This window comes from Chelonia mydas, chromosome 2 (genome assembly GCF_015237465.2).
Source record: "Chelonia mydas isolate rCheMyd1 chromosome 2, rCheMyd1.pri.v2, whole genome shotgun sequence".
Classification (NCBI taxonomy): domain Eukaryota; kingdom Metazoa; phylum Chordata; order Testudines; family Cheloniidae; genus Chelonia; species Chelonia mydas.
In genome coordinates, this window is record NC_057850.1 from 398,674 (window position 1) to 418,639 (window position 19,966).

General features: G+C 46.0%; 1 protein-coding gene across 1 annotated transcript in view; it reads left to right on the forward strand.

The window, feature by feature from the left end:
- The window catches only part of IQANK1 (IQ motif and ankyrin repeat containing 1), a 151,614-nt gene that overhangs the window by 74,167 nt on the left and 57,481 nt on the right, over positions 1 to 19,966 (forward strand). Inside the window, exons 5-6 of the mRNA XM_037891682.1 lie at positions 2,738 to 2,902; positions 3,453 to 3,644. Of these exons, the coding sequence (XP_037747610.1) occupies positions 2,738 to 2,902; positions 3,453 to 3,644 (357 nt within the window). The remainder of the gene's footprint in view (positions 1 to 2,737; positions 2,903 to 3,452; positions 3,645 to 19,966) is intronic.

Below are 19,966 nucleotides of genomic sequence, written 5' to 3' on the forward strand. Positions count from 1 at the left end.
TGTCCACACCCTTCCTGAAATGTGGTGCCCAGAACTTGGCATAATACTCCAGTAGAGGCATAGGCGCTGACTCCGTGGGTGCTTTGGGGCTGGCGCACCCATGGGGAAAAATTGTTGGGTGCTCTGCACCTACCAGCAACTGCCCGCCCCCCCACCTCAGCTCACCTCCGCCTCCACACCGCCTCCACCTCCTCCCCTGAACATGCTGCCGCGTCCTGCTTCTCCCCCCTGGGTCCCAGCCCTTGCGCCACAAAACAGCTGTTTCGCAGTGGCAAGTCCTGGGAGGGAGGGGGGAAGAGGGGGAACACGGCGCGCTCAGAGGAGGAGGCGGGGCCGGGGTGGGGATTTGGGGAGGGGTCCAATAGGGGCATGGAGGGGGCGGAGTTGGGGCAGGGACTTTGGGGAATGGGTTGGAATGGGGGCAGGGCAGGGATGGAGTCGGGGCAGGGCCCGGGGCAGGGGGCCGCGAGCACCCACCGGTGCCGAGAAAAGTTGGCGCCTGTTAGTTGAGGCCTAATAAGCGCAGAGTAGAGCAGAAGAATTACTTCTTGTGTCTTGCCTACAACACTCCTGCTAGTGCATCCCAGAATGACGTTCCCTTTTTTTTCCAACAGTGTTACACTGTTGACGCCTATTTAGTTTGTGGTCCACTACGACCCCCAGATCCCTTTCCACAGTACTCCTTCCTAGGCAGTCATTTCCCATTTTGTATGTGTGCAGCTGATTGTTCCTTCCTAAATGGAGTACTTTGCATTTGTCCTTATTGAATTTCATCCTATTTACTTCAGACCATTTTTCCAGTTTGTCCAGATCATTTTGAATTTTAATCCTATCCTCCAAAGCACTTGCAACCCCTCCCAGTTTGGTATTGTCCGCCAACTTTATAAGTATACTCTATCTAAATATTTACATTATCTAAATCATTGATGAAGATATTGAACAGAACCAGACCCAGAACTGATCCCTGCGGGACCCCACTTGTTATGCCCTATCAGCATGACTGTGAACCACTGTTAACTACTCTCTGGGAACAGTTTTCCAATCTTATAGTAGCTCCATCTAGGTTGCATTTACCTAGTTTGTTTATGAGAAGGTCATGTAAGGCAGTATCAGAAGCTTTACTGAAGTCAAGATATACCACATATACCACTTCCCCCCATCCACAAGGCTTGTTACCCTGTCAAAGAAAGCTATCGTGTTGGTTTGACATGATTTGTTCTTGACAAATCCATGCTGACTTGTTACTTATTACCTTATTATCTTCTAGATGTTTGCAAATTGATTGCTTAATTATTTGTTCCATTATCTTTCTGGGTACAGAAGTTAAGCTAATTGGTCTGTAATTCCCTGGGTTGTCTTTATTTCCCTTTTTATAGATTGGCACTATAATTGCCCTTTTCCAGTCCTCTGGAATCTCTCCCGTCTTCCATGACTTTTCAAAGATAATTGCAAATGGCTCAGTTATCTCCTCAGTCAGCTCCTTGAATATTCTAGGATGCACTTCATCAGGCCCTGGTGACTTGAAGATATCTAATTTGTCCAAGTAATGTTTAACTTGTTCTCTCCCTATTTTAGCCTCTTCTGATGCTACCTAATTTTCACTGGCATTCACTACGTTAGGTGTCCAATCACCACCAACCTTGGTGAAAACCGAAACAAAGAAGTCATTAAACACCTCTGCCTTTTCCACATTTTCTGTTATTATTATAATAATTATTATATTATAATAAAAATATATTTAATAAGTTATAATAATAATAACTTAATTATTATAATTATAATAACAGTGGAGAAACCATCTTCAGCCTAGGGTTGCCAACTGTTTAATTGCACAAACCCAACACCCCTGCCAAGTCACTTCTCAGAGGCACAGTCCCCCGCTCACTCCACGCCCTGTCTCTCCGTCATTCACTGTCCCCCACCCTCACTCACTTTCACCAGACTGGCACAGGAGGTTGGGTGCGGAGGGGGTGCAGGCTCTGGGCTGGGGAGTGGGGCTGAGGGGTTCAGAGTGTGGGACGGGGCTCCGGGCTGAGCCTGGGGCAGAGGATTGGGGTGCACGAGGAGGTGTGGGGCTCAGGCTCTGGGGCAGAGTTTGGGTGAGGGAGGGGGGTCAGGGCTGGGTGTGGGAGGGGGTGCAGGCTCTGGGAGGGAGTTTGGGTGTGGAAGGGGGCTCAGGGCTGGGGTAGGGGTGCAGGAGGGGGCAAGGAGTGCAGGCTCCAGCCAGGCGGCACTTACCTGGTGCGGCTCCCAGAAGTGGACAGCATGTGTGGCTTCTAGGCTCAGGGGCAGCCAGGCGGCTCTGCGCACCGTCCCCTGCCTGCAGGCACCGCCCCCGCAGCTGCCATTGGCCACAGTTCCTGGCCAATGGGCTTTGCGGAGTCAGCGCTCAGGGTGGGGGCAAACGCGCAGAGACCCCCTGGCCACGCTTGCGCCTAGGAGCTGAACATGTCAGCTGCTTCCGGGAGCTGCGTGGAGCCAGGGCAGGTAGGGAGTCTGCTTTAGCCCCACTGTGCTGGTGACCAGACTTTGGCCTATTAAAATCTCCTGGATTGCCTTTAATAGTCACCGGGAGATTGAGGCCAATTCCGGGAGACTCCCGGCCAATCTGAGAGGGTTAGCAATCCTACTTCAGCCCACTTTTCTTTCCATGTGGGTGCTTGGATCCTCTGTCTTCTCGTGCACATGGCTGAGAGTCCCTTTGAGTTTTGAGTTGTAATGACTGGTTTTATTGCAGGCCTTCATTGCGATGGTGAAGAAGGAGCAGGAAGAAGCTGAACGGGAGAGACAGAAAGAGGAAGAAAAAAGGAAGAAGCAGCGAGAAATACAACAAAGGAAGAAACGGATGCTGGAGGCGGCATTTGATGGGGATGTGGAAGAGATGAAGGCTGTGCTAAAGGAAGTTAGTACTTGGCAGGGGAGAGGTTCCATAGGAACTGGAATACACATAAGAGAGGGAGGGACCTCATGCCCTTTTCTGGGAGCTCTGTTCATTTCCAAATTTATTGATTTGGATCATAGTCCATTGTTGAAGGCTGTAGAAATGGTTCATTCTGAAATATGCTTTATGCAAGAGGCCCCAAGCCTCCTGGTTCCTCCCGTCAGAGACTTGTTCATTAGGTAACAAAGGACAAAACATAAATGAAGTAGGGAGCTAGTAAGGTGTTTGCCATCCATCTGGGTTGCATCATGCTGTGTTTGTCTCTTCCTGCCTCTAATCTCTTTTTGCCTGCTTTGATTGCCTGCTTTGATCATGAGCTCTTCGATGCCGGGAGTATGCTTTGTGTGTGTCTGGAAAACACCTGAAACTTCACAATGTAAATAAACTGTATGCAAAAATCTCTCTTCACTAATCTTTCAGATAATACACAATTCCCGGGGGTACCCAGAGCAGAAGGCATTCTTTTCCCATTCTCCATGTTTATCTTCTCCATTTGTCTGTCTCTCTCCAGGTGTCAGATTTGGATACTAAGAATGGTGTGGGTACCGATGAAAAAGGGAAGGCCACGCGTCTCTGTAATCACATCAACATGGTGGAGTGCACTGACGCCAATGGGAACACGCCCCTTTCAGAGGCAGCAGGAGGTGGCCACTCCAATGCTATCAAGCTGCTGATAGAAAATGGAGCCAATCCCAACTGCAAGGTATGAAATTGTGGTGGTGGAAGGAAAGAGGCCACAACTGAAATGGGAGCTGCCTGAGATTCAATAGAACAAGACTCACTGCAACCTGTATAAACAGTTTTATGAACGATAGCTTGGCCAGACTGTGGGGTCAGCTAATGTGTTATGTGTCTAATCACACTTCAGTACTCAACTCATACTGCCGTACTTGCTGTAGTGGGGATAAGAGGGCAAGGTTCAATCCTTGGTAGGTAATTAACCCCTAAGACAGTCCATTGGGGGTCCAGAATTGATATCCATGTGGGAGAGATCTCCAAGGTGGTAAATAGTTAGGAGGGGCTGTGTTAAGTCCTCCACTAGCAGAATCCCCAGCACAGTAATCAAGTGGTTTCTTCATGTGTTTGTCCACATGGATTGTAGTCTTTGTGCACATGTGTACCATGCATATGAGGCTGGATTCTTTTGGCCAGCAGAGTCCATTGGGCCATGCTTGTGCTCTGGATGCCCTTGCCTCCTCCCAACCCAAGGCCATCAAGTGTGGAGGTGCCCTACTGTCCCTCAGTTCCTTCCTACCACTAATGGTAGTGAGACAGAATCCCTGCAGTGTCCACCTGCTTCTCTGCCAGCATTAGTGTTAAAGTTCTTAGGACTTGGCCACGCAGTGAGTTAATGCGTGGCAAGCTAGTGCACTGTAGATTCACACCTTGGCTTCCCATATGTTAACTTGCCGTGTACACAAGTTCTTAGTATTATTAATTAGTTGTTTGTTAGTCTGCAGGCATCTCCGTCATCTCAGGCTTAACAGTCAAAGAGCAGCCAATAGCCTGACAAAAGTCCCTCTGCCGCCTCGGTGCTAACAGTTAAACAGGTACCAGTGATACCCACGAAACATGTGGCCGGCCCTCCTTCCAGCACCAACCACAATGTACTAATCGCTCCAGTGACTTGTTCATGGGTACCCAGTGCATAGGTACAGCCCCTGTCCGTACCTAGAGCATATATGGTACCAAGGGATTTAGCTGTAGGCCAGGTACTGGAGTCGACATTGCTAAATAGGTTGAAGGTGAGGCTGGCTAGACCACTAGTCACCAAGACCTCTGTACTGCAGATGATAAGTGTCAGCAGTACAAACTCGATCAATACCAGAGTGGAGGGGACATTGTACACTTGAAAGTTTAGCCCCACCTTCAGAGCAGGAGTACTCCTTTTCATTCTCACAGTCAATGCACAGTAGGGGCTCATCTCCCACTTGCTCGCCCTCCCTCCCTTCTATGGGGATTATAGTGGGAATCTGGGAGGGACTCTAGGGACTGGTCTCATGATAGGAAATGGCACGAATCTAATAGGCCCCCTGGTATGTCTTCCAGTGCAGTATCCATATGCCTATTGACCTTGGCCTTACTGGACACCATGGGGCGTGTGATCCCATACCTGCAAGCCAGTGTCTACTGCCTTTCACCCCCCGCCCCAGGACTAGATCCCTTTCTCCCCAGAGACAGAATAGACCTTCTCAGACTGGTCAATTACTATAGCCTCAGATGCTAGAGACAGGAGGAGGAGAGCAATGAAGATCATGCAGATGAGGGAGAACAATTAATCCCATCTGAAATTTCCTCATCCTCTACATCTTCTTCAGACAACTATTTTAAGGGACCCTAAGATCTTATGAAATGCATGGCAGAGGCTCTTGACTTTCAACTGGAGGTGTTAAAAGAGAAATCATAGAAACTGCTGGACATAGCAGCATGGTATGGTAAATAGCAGAGTCCCCCAAGCATGTCTACTGGGACCAGTGCTATTCAACATATTCATAAATGATCTGGGAAAGGGGGTGTGACAGGTTGGATCACAGAAACCCCCTTGGGAACTGCCAACTGATGTGCTGAGACTACTTCTGCCCCTGCTTTCCCTGCGAGCTTGAGACTCCAGCACCCTGTCGTGCTGAGCCAGACACGCCAGTCTGCTCCAACACAGACCCAGGGTCTGAACCACGGGCCCCAAAGCTGCAGACTTAACTGAAAGCAACTTAAGAAGTGTTCCTGTCTTTAACACTCAGATGCTCAACTCCCAGTGGGGTCCAAACCCCAAATAAATCCATTTTACCCTGTGTAAAGCTTATACAGGGTAAACTCATAAATTGTTCGCCCTCTGTAACACTGATAGAGAGATATGCACAGCTATTTGCCCCCCCCTCCCCTCCCCTCGGTATTAATACATTCTCTGGGTTAATTAGTAAGTAAAAAATGATTTTATTAAATACAGAAAGTAGGATTTAAGTGGTTCCAAGTAGTAACAGACAGAACAAAGTGAATTACCAAGCAAAATAAAATAAAACACGCAAGTCTAAGCCTAGTATGGTAATAAAACTGAATAGAGATAAAATCTCACCCTCAGAGATGTTTCAATAAGTTTCTTTCACAGACTGGATGCCTTCCTAGTCTGGGCACAATCCTTTCCCCTGGTTCAGCCCTTGTTCCAGCTCAGGTGGTAGCTAGGGGATTTCTCATGATGGCTGCCCCCTTTGTTCTGTTCCACCCACTTACATATCTTTTGCATAAGGCAGGAATTCTTTGTCCCTCTGGGTTCCCACCCCTCCTTCTCGATGGAAAAGCACTAGGTTAAAGATGGATTCCAGTTCAGGTGACATGATCACATGTCACTGTAAGACTTCATTACCCACTTGCCAGTGCACACATATACAGGAAGACTTACAAGTAAAACAGATTTCAGAGTAACAGCCGTGTTAGTCTGTATTCGTAAAAAGAAAAGGAGTACTTGTGGCACCTTAGAGACTAACCAGTTTATTTGAGCATGAGCTTTCGTGAGCTACAGCTCACTTCATCGGCTATGCATCCGATGAAGTGAGCTGTAGCTCACGAAAGCTCATGCTCAAATAAACTGGTTAGTCTCTAAGGTGCCACAAGTACTCCTTTTCTTTTTAAGTAAAACAGAGCCATCCGCAGTCAATTGTCCTGGTTAATGGGAGCCATCAAGATTCCAAACCACCATTAATGGCCCACACTTTGCATAATTACAATAGGCCCTCAGAGTTATATTTTAAATTTCTAGTTTCAGATACAAGAATGATACATTCATACAAATAGGATGAACACATTCAGTAGATTATAAGCTTTGTAATGATACCTTACAAGAGACCTTTTGCATGAAGCATACCCCAGTTACATTATATTCACACTCATTAGCATATTTTTATAAAATCATATAGAGTGCAACATCACAGGGGGTAAACAGTGAGGGGGGCAAAGTTTACAGATGATACAAAATGACTCAAGATAGTTAAGTCCAAAGCTTATTTAATTGTTCCCATAATATAAGAACTAAGGGTCACCAAATGAAATTAATGGGTAGCAGGTTTAAAACAAGTAAAAGGAAGTTCTTCTTCACTCAGCGTACAGTCAACCTATGGAACTCCTTGCCTGAGGAGGTTGTGCAGGCTAGGACTATAACAGGGTTTAAAAGAGAACTGGATAAATTCATGGAGGTTAAGTCCATTAATGGCTATTAGCCAGGATGGGTAAAGAATGGTATCCCTAGCCTCTGTTTGTCAGAGGGTGGAGATGGATGGCAGGAGAGAGATCACTAGATCATTACCTGTTAGGTTCACTCACTCCCTCTGGGGCACCTGGCATTGGCCACTGTCGATAGACAGGATACTGGGCTGGGTGGACCCTTGGTCTGACCCAGTATGGCCTTTCTTATGTTCTTACTGGGCAACCAAATGGCAGATGAAATTCAAAACTGTTGATATATGCAAAATAATGCACATTGGACAACATAATCCCAACTATATATATGCAAAATGATGGGGTCTAAATTAGCTGTTACCTCTCAAGGAAGAGATCTTGGAGTCATTGTGGATAGTTCTCTGAAAACATCCACTCAATGTGCAGCGGCAGTTAAAAGAGTGAAAAGAATGTTAGGAACCATTAGAAAAGGAATAGAAAAAAAGACAGAAAATATCATAATGCCACTATATAAATCCATGGTATGCCCACACCTTGAATACTGCATGCAGTTCTGGTTGCCCTGTCTCAAAAAAGATATATTAGAATTGGAATAAAAACAGAGAAGGGCAACAAAAATGATTAGCAGTGTGGAACAGCTTCCATATGAAAAGAGATTAAAAAGACTAGGACTGTTCATCTTATGAAAGGGGATATGATGGAGGTGTAAAAAGTCATGAATAGTGTGGAGAAAGTGAATAAAGAAGTGATATTTACTCCTTCACATAACAAACCAGGATCACCTGATTCATTTAATAGGCAGCAGGTTTAAAACAAACATAAGAAAGTACTGCTTCACACAACTCAGTCAATCTGTGGAACACATTGGCAGGGGATATTGTGAAGGCCAAAAGTATAACTGGGTTGATAAAAGTTTCCTGGAGGATAGGTCCATCAATGGCTATTAGCCAAGATAGTCAGGGATGCAATCTCATGCTCTAGGTGCCCCTAAACTTCTGACTGCCAGAAGCTGGGATGAGACAACAGGGGACGGATCACTCTATAATTCCCTTTTTCCATTCATTCCCTCTGAAGTATCTGGCACCAGCCACTGTTGGAAGACAGGATACTGTGCTGGATGGACCACTGGTCTGACCCAGTGTGAACTTTTTTATGTTGTAATGTTCTTATGACGTTCTGCACCGTTCCATGCATGGTAGCCTTGCTCTGCCTAAAACAGGGGTTGTTAGATTCTACAAAAGACCTGTGGCAGACTCCAGCATTGATTCTAGATACATTCAAATGTGTAAACAAAAGGTTCTAAGTCGGGGTGGGCAAACGTTTTGGCCTGAGGGCCACATCTGGGTATGGAAATTGTATGGCGGCCATGAATGCTCACAAAATTGTGTTTTGGGTTGCAGGAGGGGGTGAGGGCTCCAGCTGGGGGTGCATGCTCTGGGATGGGGCCAGAAATGAGGAGTTCAGCGTGCGGGAGGGGGTTCTGGGCTGGGGCAAGGGGTTGGGGTGCAGGGGTGGGGTGAGGGCTCTGGCTGGGGGTGCAGGCTCTGGGATCAGGCTGGGTTTGGGGTGCAGGAGTGAACTCCGGGCTGGGACCGAGGGGTTCGGAGGGAAGGAGGGGGATCAGGGCTGGGGCAGGGGGTTGGGGCGTGGGAGGAAGTCAGGGATGCAGGCTCTGGGCAGCGCTTACCTCAAGCAGAACACGAAAGCAGCAACATGTCCCCCTTCCAGCTTCTACGCTGAGGCGTGGCCAGGCAGCTCTCGCGTGCTGCCCCGTCTGCAGGCGCTGCCCCTACAGCTCCCACTGGCCGCGGTTCCCAGCCAATGGGAGCTGTGGCGGGTGGCGGTTGGGGTGGGGGCAGCATGCGGAGCCTCCTAGCTGCCCCTACACATAGGAGCCAGAGGGGGCACATGCCGCTGCTTCTGGGAGCCACACGGGTCACAGCATGCGAGGAGCAGGGCAAGTCCCTGACCCTGTTCCATGGTGGGAGCTTAAGGGACATATTAAAAAGTCTGATGGGCTGGATGCCCATATTAAAAGGTCTAGATGGACCTTTGGTCTGACCCAGTATGGCTGTTCTTATGTAATGCACCTAAACTGTTTGTGTCCTTTGCTGTTAGTGTTAATGATCAGGCAATATCCTTTTGGGTTATCAAACTGGATCTCTTGCTATGTAAAAACATGTTACAAACTAGCCAAGTTAGAGCTGCCTAGCCACATTAGAGCTTCTTCCACTTAAGTTCAGACAGCCCTGAGGCCGTGTATGTTATGCAGACAAAACCACACAGGATCGTTTCAGGGGACAAGACAAGATGTCACGTTTATTATCACACAATTTGATTTATGACCAATAACTTATATCTAATACCTATGTACACACACACACACACACACACACACACACACACACTCCCCCAAATGTTCTGCAGCTGCTGTATAGTTACCAGTCCTGAATGTAGCTTGAGTTCATGGCTTGGGTTTGTAGCAGTGGCGGCTAACTGGCCAGGAAAGCCGGGCACAAGGAAGGGCTGGGTCTCTGTTGGGCATGCACCGGTGCTCTTCCATGTTGGCAGCAGAATGTTACCCTCCAAAATCTTCCATCTCATCCATTCTTTTTTGTAGGCTTCAGTTTGAATCCAGAGTCTACAGGTCTTGCTGTGTCATGCTGCCTCTGGGTTCGGTGTGATTGATCACCCGTCAATTGCAGATGTGACTTTCAGCCTCGGACCTGGCTTTGATGTTTCTTCAGTTGTACTTCTGTTCTTTTCTTTTTAGGGTGGACTCTTCTTGCTTTGTCAGGACTGTTGTCTGCATCTTCAGCCATTGGTGTTTATACTTTATTTCATCAGGATAGGCTGGGGCTAGAGGTTGATTCCATTATCCATACATACCTCATTCACACATCTAAACTAAACTAATAAGATTACAGCAGGGTTTTGCAAAATGGAGTGAGCATTTTAAAATGGAGTTTGAGTTACAATATGGACAAGTGTAAGGAATGACAAACAGTGAGCAGAAGTTACAATGCTGAAACAATGCAAGTTTCAGCTATTTAAGCAACAATTGGATTGAAAGTGAAACCTGAACAGCTGTGGCTCTTAACAAGCAGCTTAATTGTCAATTAGCCAGTTATTGGCGTATCTGGTTTTATGAATGAATGTAGTTTCATTCATAAAACTTTACTTATGAAGTTATATTAATAAAGTGAACAATTAAAAACAATTTCATTGATCAGTTCTACATTGTCCCCCTTTTGACCCTTCAATCCAGGGGTATTGAATGGGTCACACTTTATGTAATTGTTTCAAGGCTATATATTGTGAAACAATATGGGCCTGTGGTTTCAGCTTAAAATACGTCTGTTTTATCCAGCAGCACATGCAGAGCATTAGAACCAACATAACCGTCAGGGTTACTAATAGAACAATGATGGGATGAAAAATTATATCTAGAACTGCTGACCAGGTGGGCTGCTCCTACAACACTCTGCCCCTTGATCTATGATCATTACAGTAGTTGTTGTCTTTGTAGGGCACAGGTGATCTGTTGCAAACAAACCAAACGATCATAACCAGGTGACGATAACTAAAACCATTACAACTGACTAAACACCAGATATAACATAAACACTAATGCAAGCAATCATAATAATAATAATTGGGAATACAATAAAGCCATCACCATTACCATAATTGGGTACATTGACAAACAAAATGAGGCTCAAGTCTGATGCTGCAATAGCCATCAAACAATAAAAGTAACTGAGGTCAGGACCTCCTTAAGCACACACAACAAATAAGATTTGGTAGGAGTACACAGTTGTCATGCAAGGTAAAACTTATTTGGACTTAAACTAACATTTAGTTGCTAAAATGTTGCAGAGTCCCCATTACTAACAGTTGTTCTCAAGAGGTCTCTGGGGACCTGAAAGACGGGGCCCTAAAGTCACGGGCCAAGGTCTTACAAGTTATGAGGGCCCATGAACTACCCTTCAGGGCTTGGGGAAGTAGAACCAGAGTGCATACAGGAAGGGGTGGAATTAACAATACAAGCAAATATAACTAACAATACAAATGTATCAATATCAAAAATCAACAACAAAATGATTATTAGAGTACCTAACAAAAAATAAACCTGATGCATCGGGGATCAAAGTCTTTTGGGCAGGGGTGGATGTGATTGATAATTTGGTTGGAGGTGGGGGAAGTAGACAGAGGAAAAGGCATTTACCCTGTCTTGTTTAGTATCCCCTCTCTCTCTGGACCCAGTGCTAGCACAGGACACCCACCGGAGACAGACACAGAACATGCAATACAGAACATGTAACACAGAACACTGAACACAGACTTTGTCGCAACACTATAACCATGGTATTTTTATAACTTTTCAGCTGGTACCAGCTCTCCTGATGTTCTGTTTCGGAAGCTGAAAGATAGACACTTAGAAACAAATTAGCACAGTGCTCCCACCGTGGCAGACCCTGCTTGTTTGAGTTGTCTGCAGTGTACCCATTTTCCCTCCAGGGTTTTATCTATGCCACCCAGGGTTTTTGCTAACTCTATTGCTTGCACGAGAGTCAAATCGGTCTCTGCCACAGTGTGTCCAGTACTTGGGGCTGCACAAATGCTTATTAAGTGGTGTATTTCTTGTGAGTTTAAATCCTCCCTTTCTTCCAGTAAAAGGGCATTAACATGTACGGGCTTTGGAGGCCAGGGTGGCGGAATTGGAGGAGCTAAGGGAGGCAGAGAGGTATGTTGATGAGGCTTTCCGGGACACTGTAGACTTGTCCCACCTCCGGTCAGACAGCCCCTGAATTGTTAAGGAGGATGAAAGGCCCAGAGGAGAGCAGGCAACAGGAACAGAGGGAAACCTTCCCATAGTTGAGACCCTTCTTCCAGATGATGTTGGCGTATTCTCTCGCACTGAGGTTACCTCTCTGGGGGAGGGAACTCCAGTCATTAGGAAAAGGCAGGTGTTAGTAATGGGAGATTCGATCATTAGAAACATAGATAGCTGGGTTTCTGATGACCGGGAGAACCATATGGTGACTTGCCTGCCTGGTGCGAAGGTTGCAGATCTCTTGAGGAATCTAGATAGACTTATGTGTAGTGCTGGGGAGGAACCTGTGGTCATGGTACATGTAGATACAAATGACATAGGGAAGGGTAGGAGAGACGTCCTGGAGGCCAAATTTAGGCTGCTAGGGAAGAGACTGAAATCCAGGACCTCTATGGTGGCATTCTCAGAAATGCTACCAGTTCCACGCGCAGGGCCAGGTGGGCAGGCAGAGCTTTGGAGTCTCAATGCGTGGATGAGACGATGGTGTAGAGAGGAGGGGTTTAGATTTATTAGGAATTGAGGAAACTTTGGGGATGGGGGAAACTATACAGGAAGGATGGGCTCCACCTAAACCAAAGTGGATCCAGACTGCTGGCACTTCACATTAAAAAGGTTGCAGAGCAGTTTTTAAACTAAAAGATGGGGAAAGCCGATCGCTGCAGAGGAGCTGTCATAAATATAAAAGGAAGGTTAAACCCCTTTAAAATCCCTCCTGGCCAGAGGAAAAATCTTCTTACCTGTAAAGGGTTAAGAAGCTAAAGGTAACCTCGGTGGCACCTGACCAAAATGACCAATGAGGAGACAAGATACTTTCAAAAGCTGGGAGGAGGGAGAAAAACAAAGGGTCTCTGTCTGTCTGTATGATGCTTTGGCCGGGGACAGAACAGGAATGGAGTCTTAGAACTTAGTAAGTAATCTAGCTAGGTATGTGTTAGATTATGATTTCTTTAACTGGCTGAGAAAATAGCTGTGCTGAATAGAATGAATATTCCTGTCTGTGTGTCTTTTTTGTAACTTAAGGTTTTGCCTAAAGGGATTCTCTATGTTTTGAATCTAATTACCCTGTAAGGTATCTACCATCCTGATTTTACAGAGGTGATTCCTTTATTTCTATTAAAAGTCTTCCTGTAAGAAAACTGAATGCTTTTTCATTGTTCTAAGATCCAAGGGTTTGGGTCTATGGTCACCTATGCAAATTGGTGAGGATTTTTACCAAACCTTCCCCAGGAAGTGGGGTGCAAGGGTTGAGAGGATTCTGGGGGGAAAGACATGTCCAAACTACGTTTCCCAGTAAACCCAGATAAAGTTTGCTGGTGGCAGTGGAAATCCAAGGGTAAAATAATTTTGTACCTTGGGGAAGTTTTAACCTAAGCTGGTAAAAGTAAGCTTAGGAGGTTTTCATGCAGGTCCCCACATCTGTACCCTAGAGTTCAGAGTGGGGAAGGAACCTTGACAGGAGCATGTGGATCGGACAGAGACTTCTCTTAGAGGAGAATCTATTGATAGAGATTCTCTAGGTTTTAGGCAGGAGGAGGGGGATGAAAGAGGACAAAGTATGGGCCAGATCAGACAAGAAACATTCACATAAAGAATCTGACACATCAGAAAAGGGCAGACAAACAGTGACAAGTTTTTTAAAGTGCTTGTACACAAATGCTAGAAGTCTAAATAATAAGATGGGTTAACACGAGGCACTCTAGTTCAAGGAGGATATTGATATAATAGGCATCACATAAATCTGGTGGAGTGAGGACAATCAATGGGACAAAATATATTGGAAGGACAGAACAGGTCCTGCTGGGGGGAGCGGGGGGGAGTGACACTATATGTGAAAGAAAATGTAGAATCAAATGAAGTAAAAATCTTAAATGAATCCACATGTTCTATAGAATCTCTACGGATAGTAATTCCATGCTCTAATAAGAATATAACAGTAGGGATCTATTATTGACCAACTGACCAGGACAGTGATAGTGACGATGAAATGCTAAAGGAAATTAGAGAGGCTATCAAAATAAAGAACTCAATAATAGTGGGGGATTTCAATTATCCCCATAGTGACTGGGTACATGTCACCTCAGGACGAAATGCAGAGACAAATTTTCTCGATACTTTAAATGACTGCTTCTTGGAGCAGCTGGTACAGGAACCCACAAGGGGAGAAGCAACTCTCGATCTAGTCCTGAGTGGGGCACAGGATCTGGTCCGAGAGGTAACTGTATCAGGACCGCTTGGAAATAGTGACCATAATATAACAACATTTAACATTCCTGTGGTGGGAAGAACACTTCAACAGCCCAACACTGTGGCATTTAATTTCAGAAAGAGGAACTATGCAAAAATGAGGAGGTTAGTTAAACAGAAATTAAAAGGTACAGTGACTAGAGGGAAATCCCTGCAAGCTGCATGGACACTTTTCAAAGACACTATAATAGAGGCCCAACTTAAATGTATACCCCAAATTAAAAAACACAGTAAACAAACTAAAAAAGAGCCACCATGGCTTAATAACCATGTAAAAGAAGCAGTGAGAGATAAAAAGGCATCTTTTAAAAAGTGGAAGTCAGATCCTAGTGAGGTAAATAGAAAGGAGCATAAACACTGCCAAATTAAATGTAAAAATGTAATAAGAAAAGCCAAAAAGGAGTTTGAAGAACAGGTAGCCAAAAACTCAAAAGGTAATAACAAAATGTTTTTTAAGTACATCAGAAGCAGGAAGCCTGCTAAACAACCAGTGGGGCCCCTGGATGATCGAGATACAAAAGGAGGACTTAAACACGATAAAAGAAAAAGAGTACTTGTGGCACCTTAGAGACTAACAAATTTATTAGAGCATAAGCTTTCGTGAGCTACAGCTCACTTCATCGGATGCATACAGTGGAAAATATAGTGGGGAGATTTTATATACACAGAGAACATGAGACAATGGGTGTTACCATACAGACTGTAACAAGAGTGATCAGGAAAGGTGAGCTATTACCAGAAGGAGAGCAGGGGGGTGGGAGGGGAACCTTTTGTAGTGATAATCAAGGTGGGCCATTTCCAGCAGTTGCAAAGAACAGTGGGGGGGTGGGGTGGGGGGGAATAGACAAGGGGAAATAGTTTTACTTTGTGTAATGACCCATCCACTCCCAGTCTTTATTCAAGCCTAAGTTAATTGTATCCAGTTTGCAAATTAATTCCAATTCAGCAGTCTCTCATTGGAGTCTGTTTTTGAAGTTTTTTTGTTGAAGAATTGCCACTTTTAGGTCTGTAATCGAGTGACCAGAGAGATTGAAGTGTTCTCCGACTGGTTTTTGAATGTTATATTTCTTGAAGTCTGATTTGTGTCCATTGATTCTTTTATGTAGAGACTGTCCAGTTTGACCAATGTACATGGCAGAGGGACATTGCTGACACATGATGGCATATATCACATTGGTAGATGCACAGGTGAACGAGCCTCTGATAGTGTGGCTGATGTGATTAGGCCCTATGATGGTGTCCCCTGAATAGATATGTGGACACAGTTGGCAATGGGCTTTGTTGCAAAGATAGGTTCCTGGGTTAGTGGTTCTGTTGTGTGGTGTGTGGTTGCTGGTGAGTATTTGCTTCAGGTTGGGGGGCTGTCTGTAAGCAAGGACTGGCCTGTCTCCCAAGATATGTGAGAGTGATGGGTCATCCTTCAGGATAGGTTGTAGATCCATGATGATGTGCTGGAGAGGTTTTAGTTGGGGGCTCAAGGTAATTGCTAGTGGTGTTCTGTTATTTTCTTTGTTGGGCCTGTCCTGTAGTAGGTAACTTCTGGGTACTCTTCTGGCTCTGTCAATCTGTTTCTTCACTTCAGCAGGGGGTTTTTGTAGTTGTAAGAACGCTTGGTAGAGATCTTGTAGGTGTTTGTCTCTGTCTGAGGGGTTGGAGCAAATGTGGTTGTATCGTAGAGCTTGGCTGTAGACAATGGATCGTGTAGTGTGGTCTGGATGAAAGCTGAAGGCATGTAGGTAAGTATAGCGGTCAGTAGGTTTCCGGTATAGGGTGGTGTTTATGTGACCATCACTTGTTAGCACCATAGTGTCCAGGAAGTGGATCTCTTGTGTGGACTGGTCCAGGCTGAGGTTGATGGTGGGATGGAAATTGTTGAAATCATGGTGGAATTCCTCAAGGGCTTCTTTTCCTTGGGTCCAGATGATGAAGATGTCATCAATGTAGCGCAAGTAGAGTAGGGGCATTAGGGGACAAGAGCTGAGGAAGCATTGTTCTAAGTCAGCCATAAAAATGTTGGCATACTGTGGGGCCCTGCGGGTACCCATAGCAGTGCCGCTGATTTGAAGGTATACGTTGTCCCCAAATGTGAAATACCTGTCATTAAACATGATAAAGTCATTGCGGAGAAACTAAATGAATTCTTTGCTTCAGTCTTCACGGCTGAGGATGTTAGGGAGATTCCCAAACATGAGCCATCCTTTCTAGGTGACAGATCTGAGGAATTGTCACAGATTGAAGTGCCATTAGAGGAGGTTTTGGAATTAATTGATAATCTTAACAGTAACAAGTCACCGGGACCAGATGGCATTCACCCAAGAGTTCTGAAAGAACTCAAATGTGAAATTGCGGAACTATTAACTATGGTTTGTATCCTGTCCTTTAAATCAGCTTCTGTACCCAATGACTGGAAGATAGCTAATGTAACGCCAATATTTAAGAAGGGCTCTAGAGGTGATCCTGGCAATTACAGACCGGTAAGTCTAACGTCAGTTCTGGGCAAATTAGTTGAAACAATAGTAAACAATAAAATGGTCAGACACATAGAACAACATAAATTGTTGTGCGAACGTCAATATCGCTTCTGTAAAGGGAATCATGTCTTACTAATCTATTAGAGTTCTTTGAGGTGGACAAGAGGGATCCTGTGGACATAGCGTACTTAGATTTCCAGAAAGCCTTTGACAAGGTCCCTCACCAAAGGCTCTTATGTAAATTAAGTTGGCATGGGATAAGAGCGAAGATCCTTTCATGGACTGAGAACTGGTTAAAAGACAGGGAACAAAGGGTAGGAATAAATGGTAAATTTTCAGAATGGAGAGGGGTAACTAGTGGTGGTCCCCGAGGGTCAGTCCTAGGACCAATCATATTCAACCTATTCATAAATGATCTGGAGAAAGGGGTAAACAGCCAGGTGGCAAAGTTTGTAGATGATACTAAACTGCTCAAGATAGTTAAGAGCAAAGCAGACTGTGAAGAACTTCAAAAAGATCTCATAAAACTCAGTGATTGGGCAACAAAATGGCAAATGAAATTTAATGTGGTAAAATTTAAAGTGATGCACATTGGAAAAAATAACCCCAACTATAAATACAATATGATGGGGGCTAATTTAGCGACAACTAATCAGGAGAAAGATCTTGGAGTCATCGTGGATAGTTCTCTGAAGAAGTCCAAGCAGTGGGCAGCGGCAGTCAAAAAAGCAAACGGAATGTTAGGAATCATTAAAAAAGGGATAGAGAATAAGACGGAGAATATCTTGTTGCCCTTATATAAATCCATGGTATGCCCACATCTTGAATACTGCGTACAGATGTGGTCTCCTCATCTCAAAAAAGATATACTGGCATTAGAAAAGGTTCAGAAAAGGGCAACTAAAATGATTAGGGGTTTGGAACGGGTCCCATATGAGGAGAGATTAAAGAAGCTAGGACTTTTCACCTTGGAAAAGAGGAGACTAAGGGGGGATGTGATAGAGGTCTATAAAATCATGAGTGGTGTGGAGAAAGTGAATAAGGAAAAGTTATTTACTTGTTCCCATAATATAAGAACTAGGGGCCACCCAATGAAATTAATGGGTAGCAGGTTTAAAACAAATAAAAGGAAGTTCTTCTTCACTCAGCGCACAGTCAACCTGTGGAACTCCTTGCCTGAGGAGGTTGTGAAGGCTAGGACTATAACAGGGTTTAAAAGAGAACTGGATAAATTCATGGAGGTTAAGTCCATTAATGGCTATTGGCCAGGATGGGTAAGGAATGGTGTCCCTAGCCTCTGTTTGTCAGAGGGTGGAGATGGATGGTAGGAGAGAGATCACTTGATCATTACCTGTTAGGTTCACTCCCTCTGGGGCACCAGGGATTGGCCACTGTCGGTAGACAGGATACTGGGCTGGATGGACCTTTGGTCTGATCCAGTATGGCCATTCTTATGTTCTTATGTTTTTGGTTGTGCCCCCCCCCCCAGAGCCCAGGCTGGGTGGCCTCCTGAATGAGTCAGGGAGTGGAGGTGGCGCTTCCTCCCTGGACCCTGCTGTGCGGAGCTGGCTTGAGCCCTGCCAGCCTTTCCTTCCCCCACAAATAGAAGTAAAACTATGCCTATGCCCAAAGGTCCCCCCAGGCCTGGAGACCCATGCTCCTTTCCTCCCCACCCCCCGCCAGGCCCTGGCGTTTTTATAGCAAGTTGAGGGGGGGCCTCAGGGAGAAAAAGGTTGAGACCCCCTGAGCTGGGGTACAGGCACTGCTGGCTTTGATAATCCAATCTTGCATGCCAAGAGTGGAACCCATGTGGACAACATGTCTCAAAGAACCACAGTTATTCTAAGGTAAGTAACTTCTGTGATAGGGTCCCCGGTGTGCAGACTGGGACCATGGGACTGCTGCGTCTCCTTAACTCTCTCCAGCCTGGGCTGTCTCTCACAATGCTTTGCTAGTGACAAGCAGCAAACCCCTCCAGGCGCTGTTATCACTCAGCACAACTGCATGTGGAGCTCCACACCCAGCTAGATTGTCTGAATGCTCCCAGAGCCACTCACGAATCACACAGGGAAAGGCACCAGAGCCAAATCCCCCCCAGCTCTGTACCTCAGGAATATACCATCTTGCCCTGGACTGGGGGTGCGGGCTCTGGGATGGGGCCAGGGATGGGGAGTTTGGGGTGCAGGAAGGGGTTCCAGGTTTGGGGAGGCTCAGGGCTGGGGCAGGGGATTGGGGCGCAGGGCTGGGGCTCGAACTTACCTCCTGCGGCACCCTGTCAGCGGTGCAGCCGGGGTGCAGAGGCAGGCTTTCCGCCTGTGCTGGCACCACGGACCGCGCTGTGCCTGAAACAGCCAGCTGCAGGTCCAGCTCCTAGGTGGAGGCACCGCCATCCCCCCAGCTCCAATTGCCCGGTTCCTGGCCAGTGCTCGGGGCGGGGGTAGCGTGCCGTGTTCCGTGGCCCCCCTGCCTAGAAACCGGACCTGCTGTTGGCCGCTTCCGGGGCGCAGTGGGGTGTCGGAGCAGGTAGGCACTAGCCAGCCTTAGCTGGGCAGCACCGCCGATGGGACTTTTGGGACCCAGGCAGCGGTGCTGACCAGAGTGACCCAGTGCCTAACATGTCGCGACCCAAACTTTGAAAAACGCTGATCTAGATTAAGCTGTTTTTCTCACCCCACTGGATATTGCAGTCCTTAATATACAGGTTTGTCTCTTAAACCTAGGCCAGTCTCCTCTGTTGGAGTCTTCAGTCTTTTGAGTCTCCTGGTTGCTTGCAGCATAGGTGGGGGCAGGAGAAAGGCCAAGCATGAGGCCCCTGTGTTCTGTTGTATACCCTTAGTCCATGTGCTTGGAGAACACAAGCCCAGGTATGTCTGGTGGGCATTGCTGAGTCCCCAGGCACAGTTTGAGCAATTTTCCTGGTTTGACCTTATACAGGTGAGTCATTGAATTGTAGCTCTCTTGCTGGACAATGGCTGTAGATGGTTGCTTGTCTCTGAGGAGCTAATATCTGGCTGATTCCCCAACTTACAGCATGTTTTAGTGACAACCATACAACACAATCTCATAACTTCATATGCACTAAAGATATACATATTTAGATAGAACAGTGGATTTCAGCAGTTCATAACCTTTCCCCTGATGCCTCGCATGGCCTGCTGTATATGCAATATCACTATTATATATAAATGAGGCATATGGGGTTACAGGACACTACCCAAGGTATAGAATGTCACACTTTCCCCCTTAGTTTACTGCAAGAGGGTTAGTCAGTGACTAACTCAAAGACACTTTGTGTTATAATTCTCT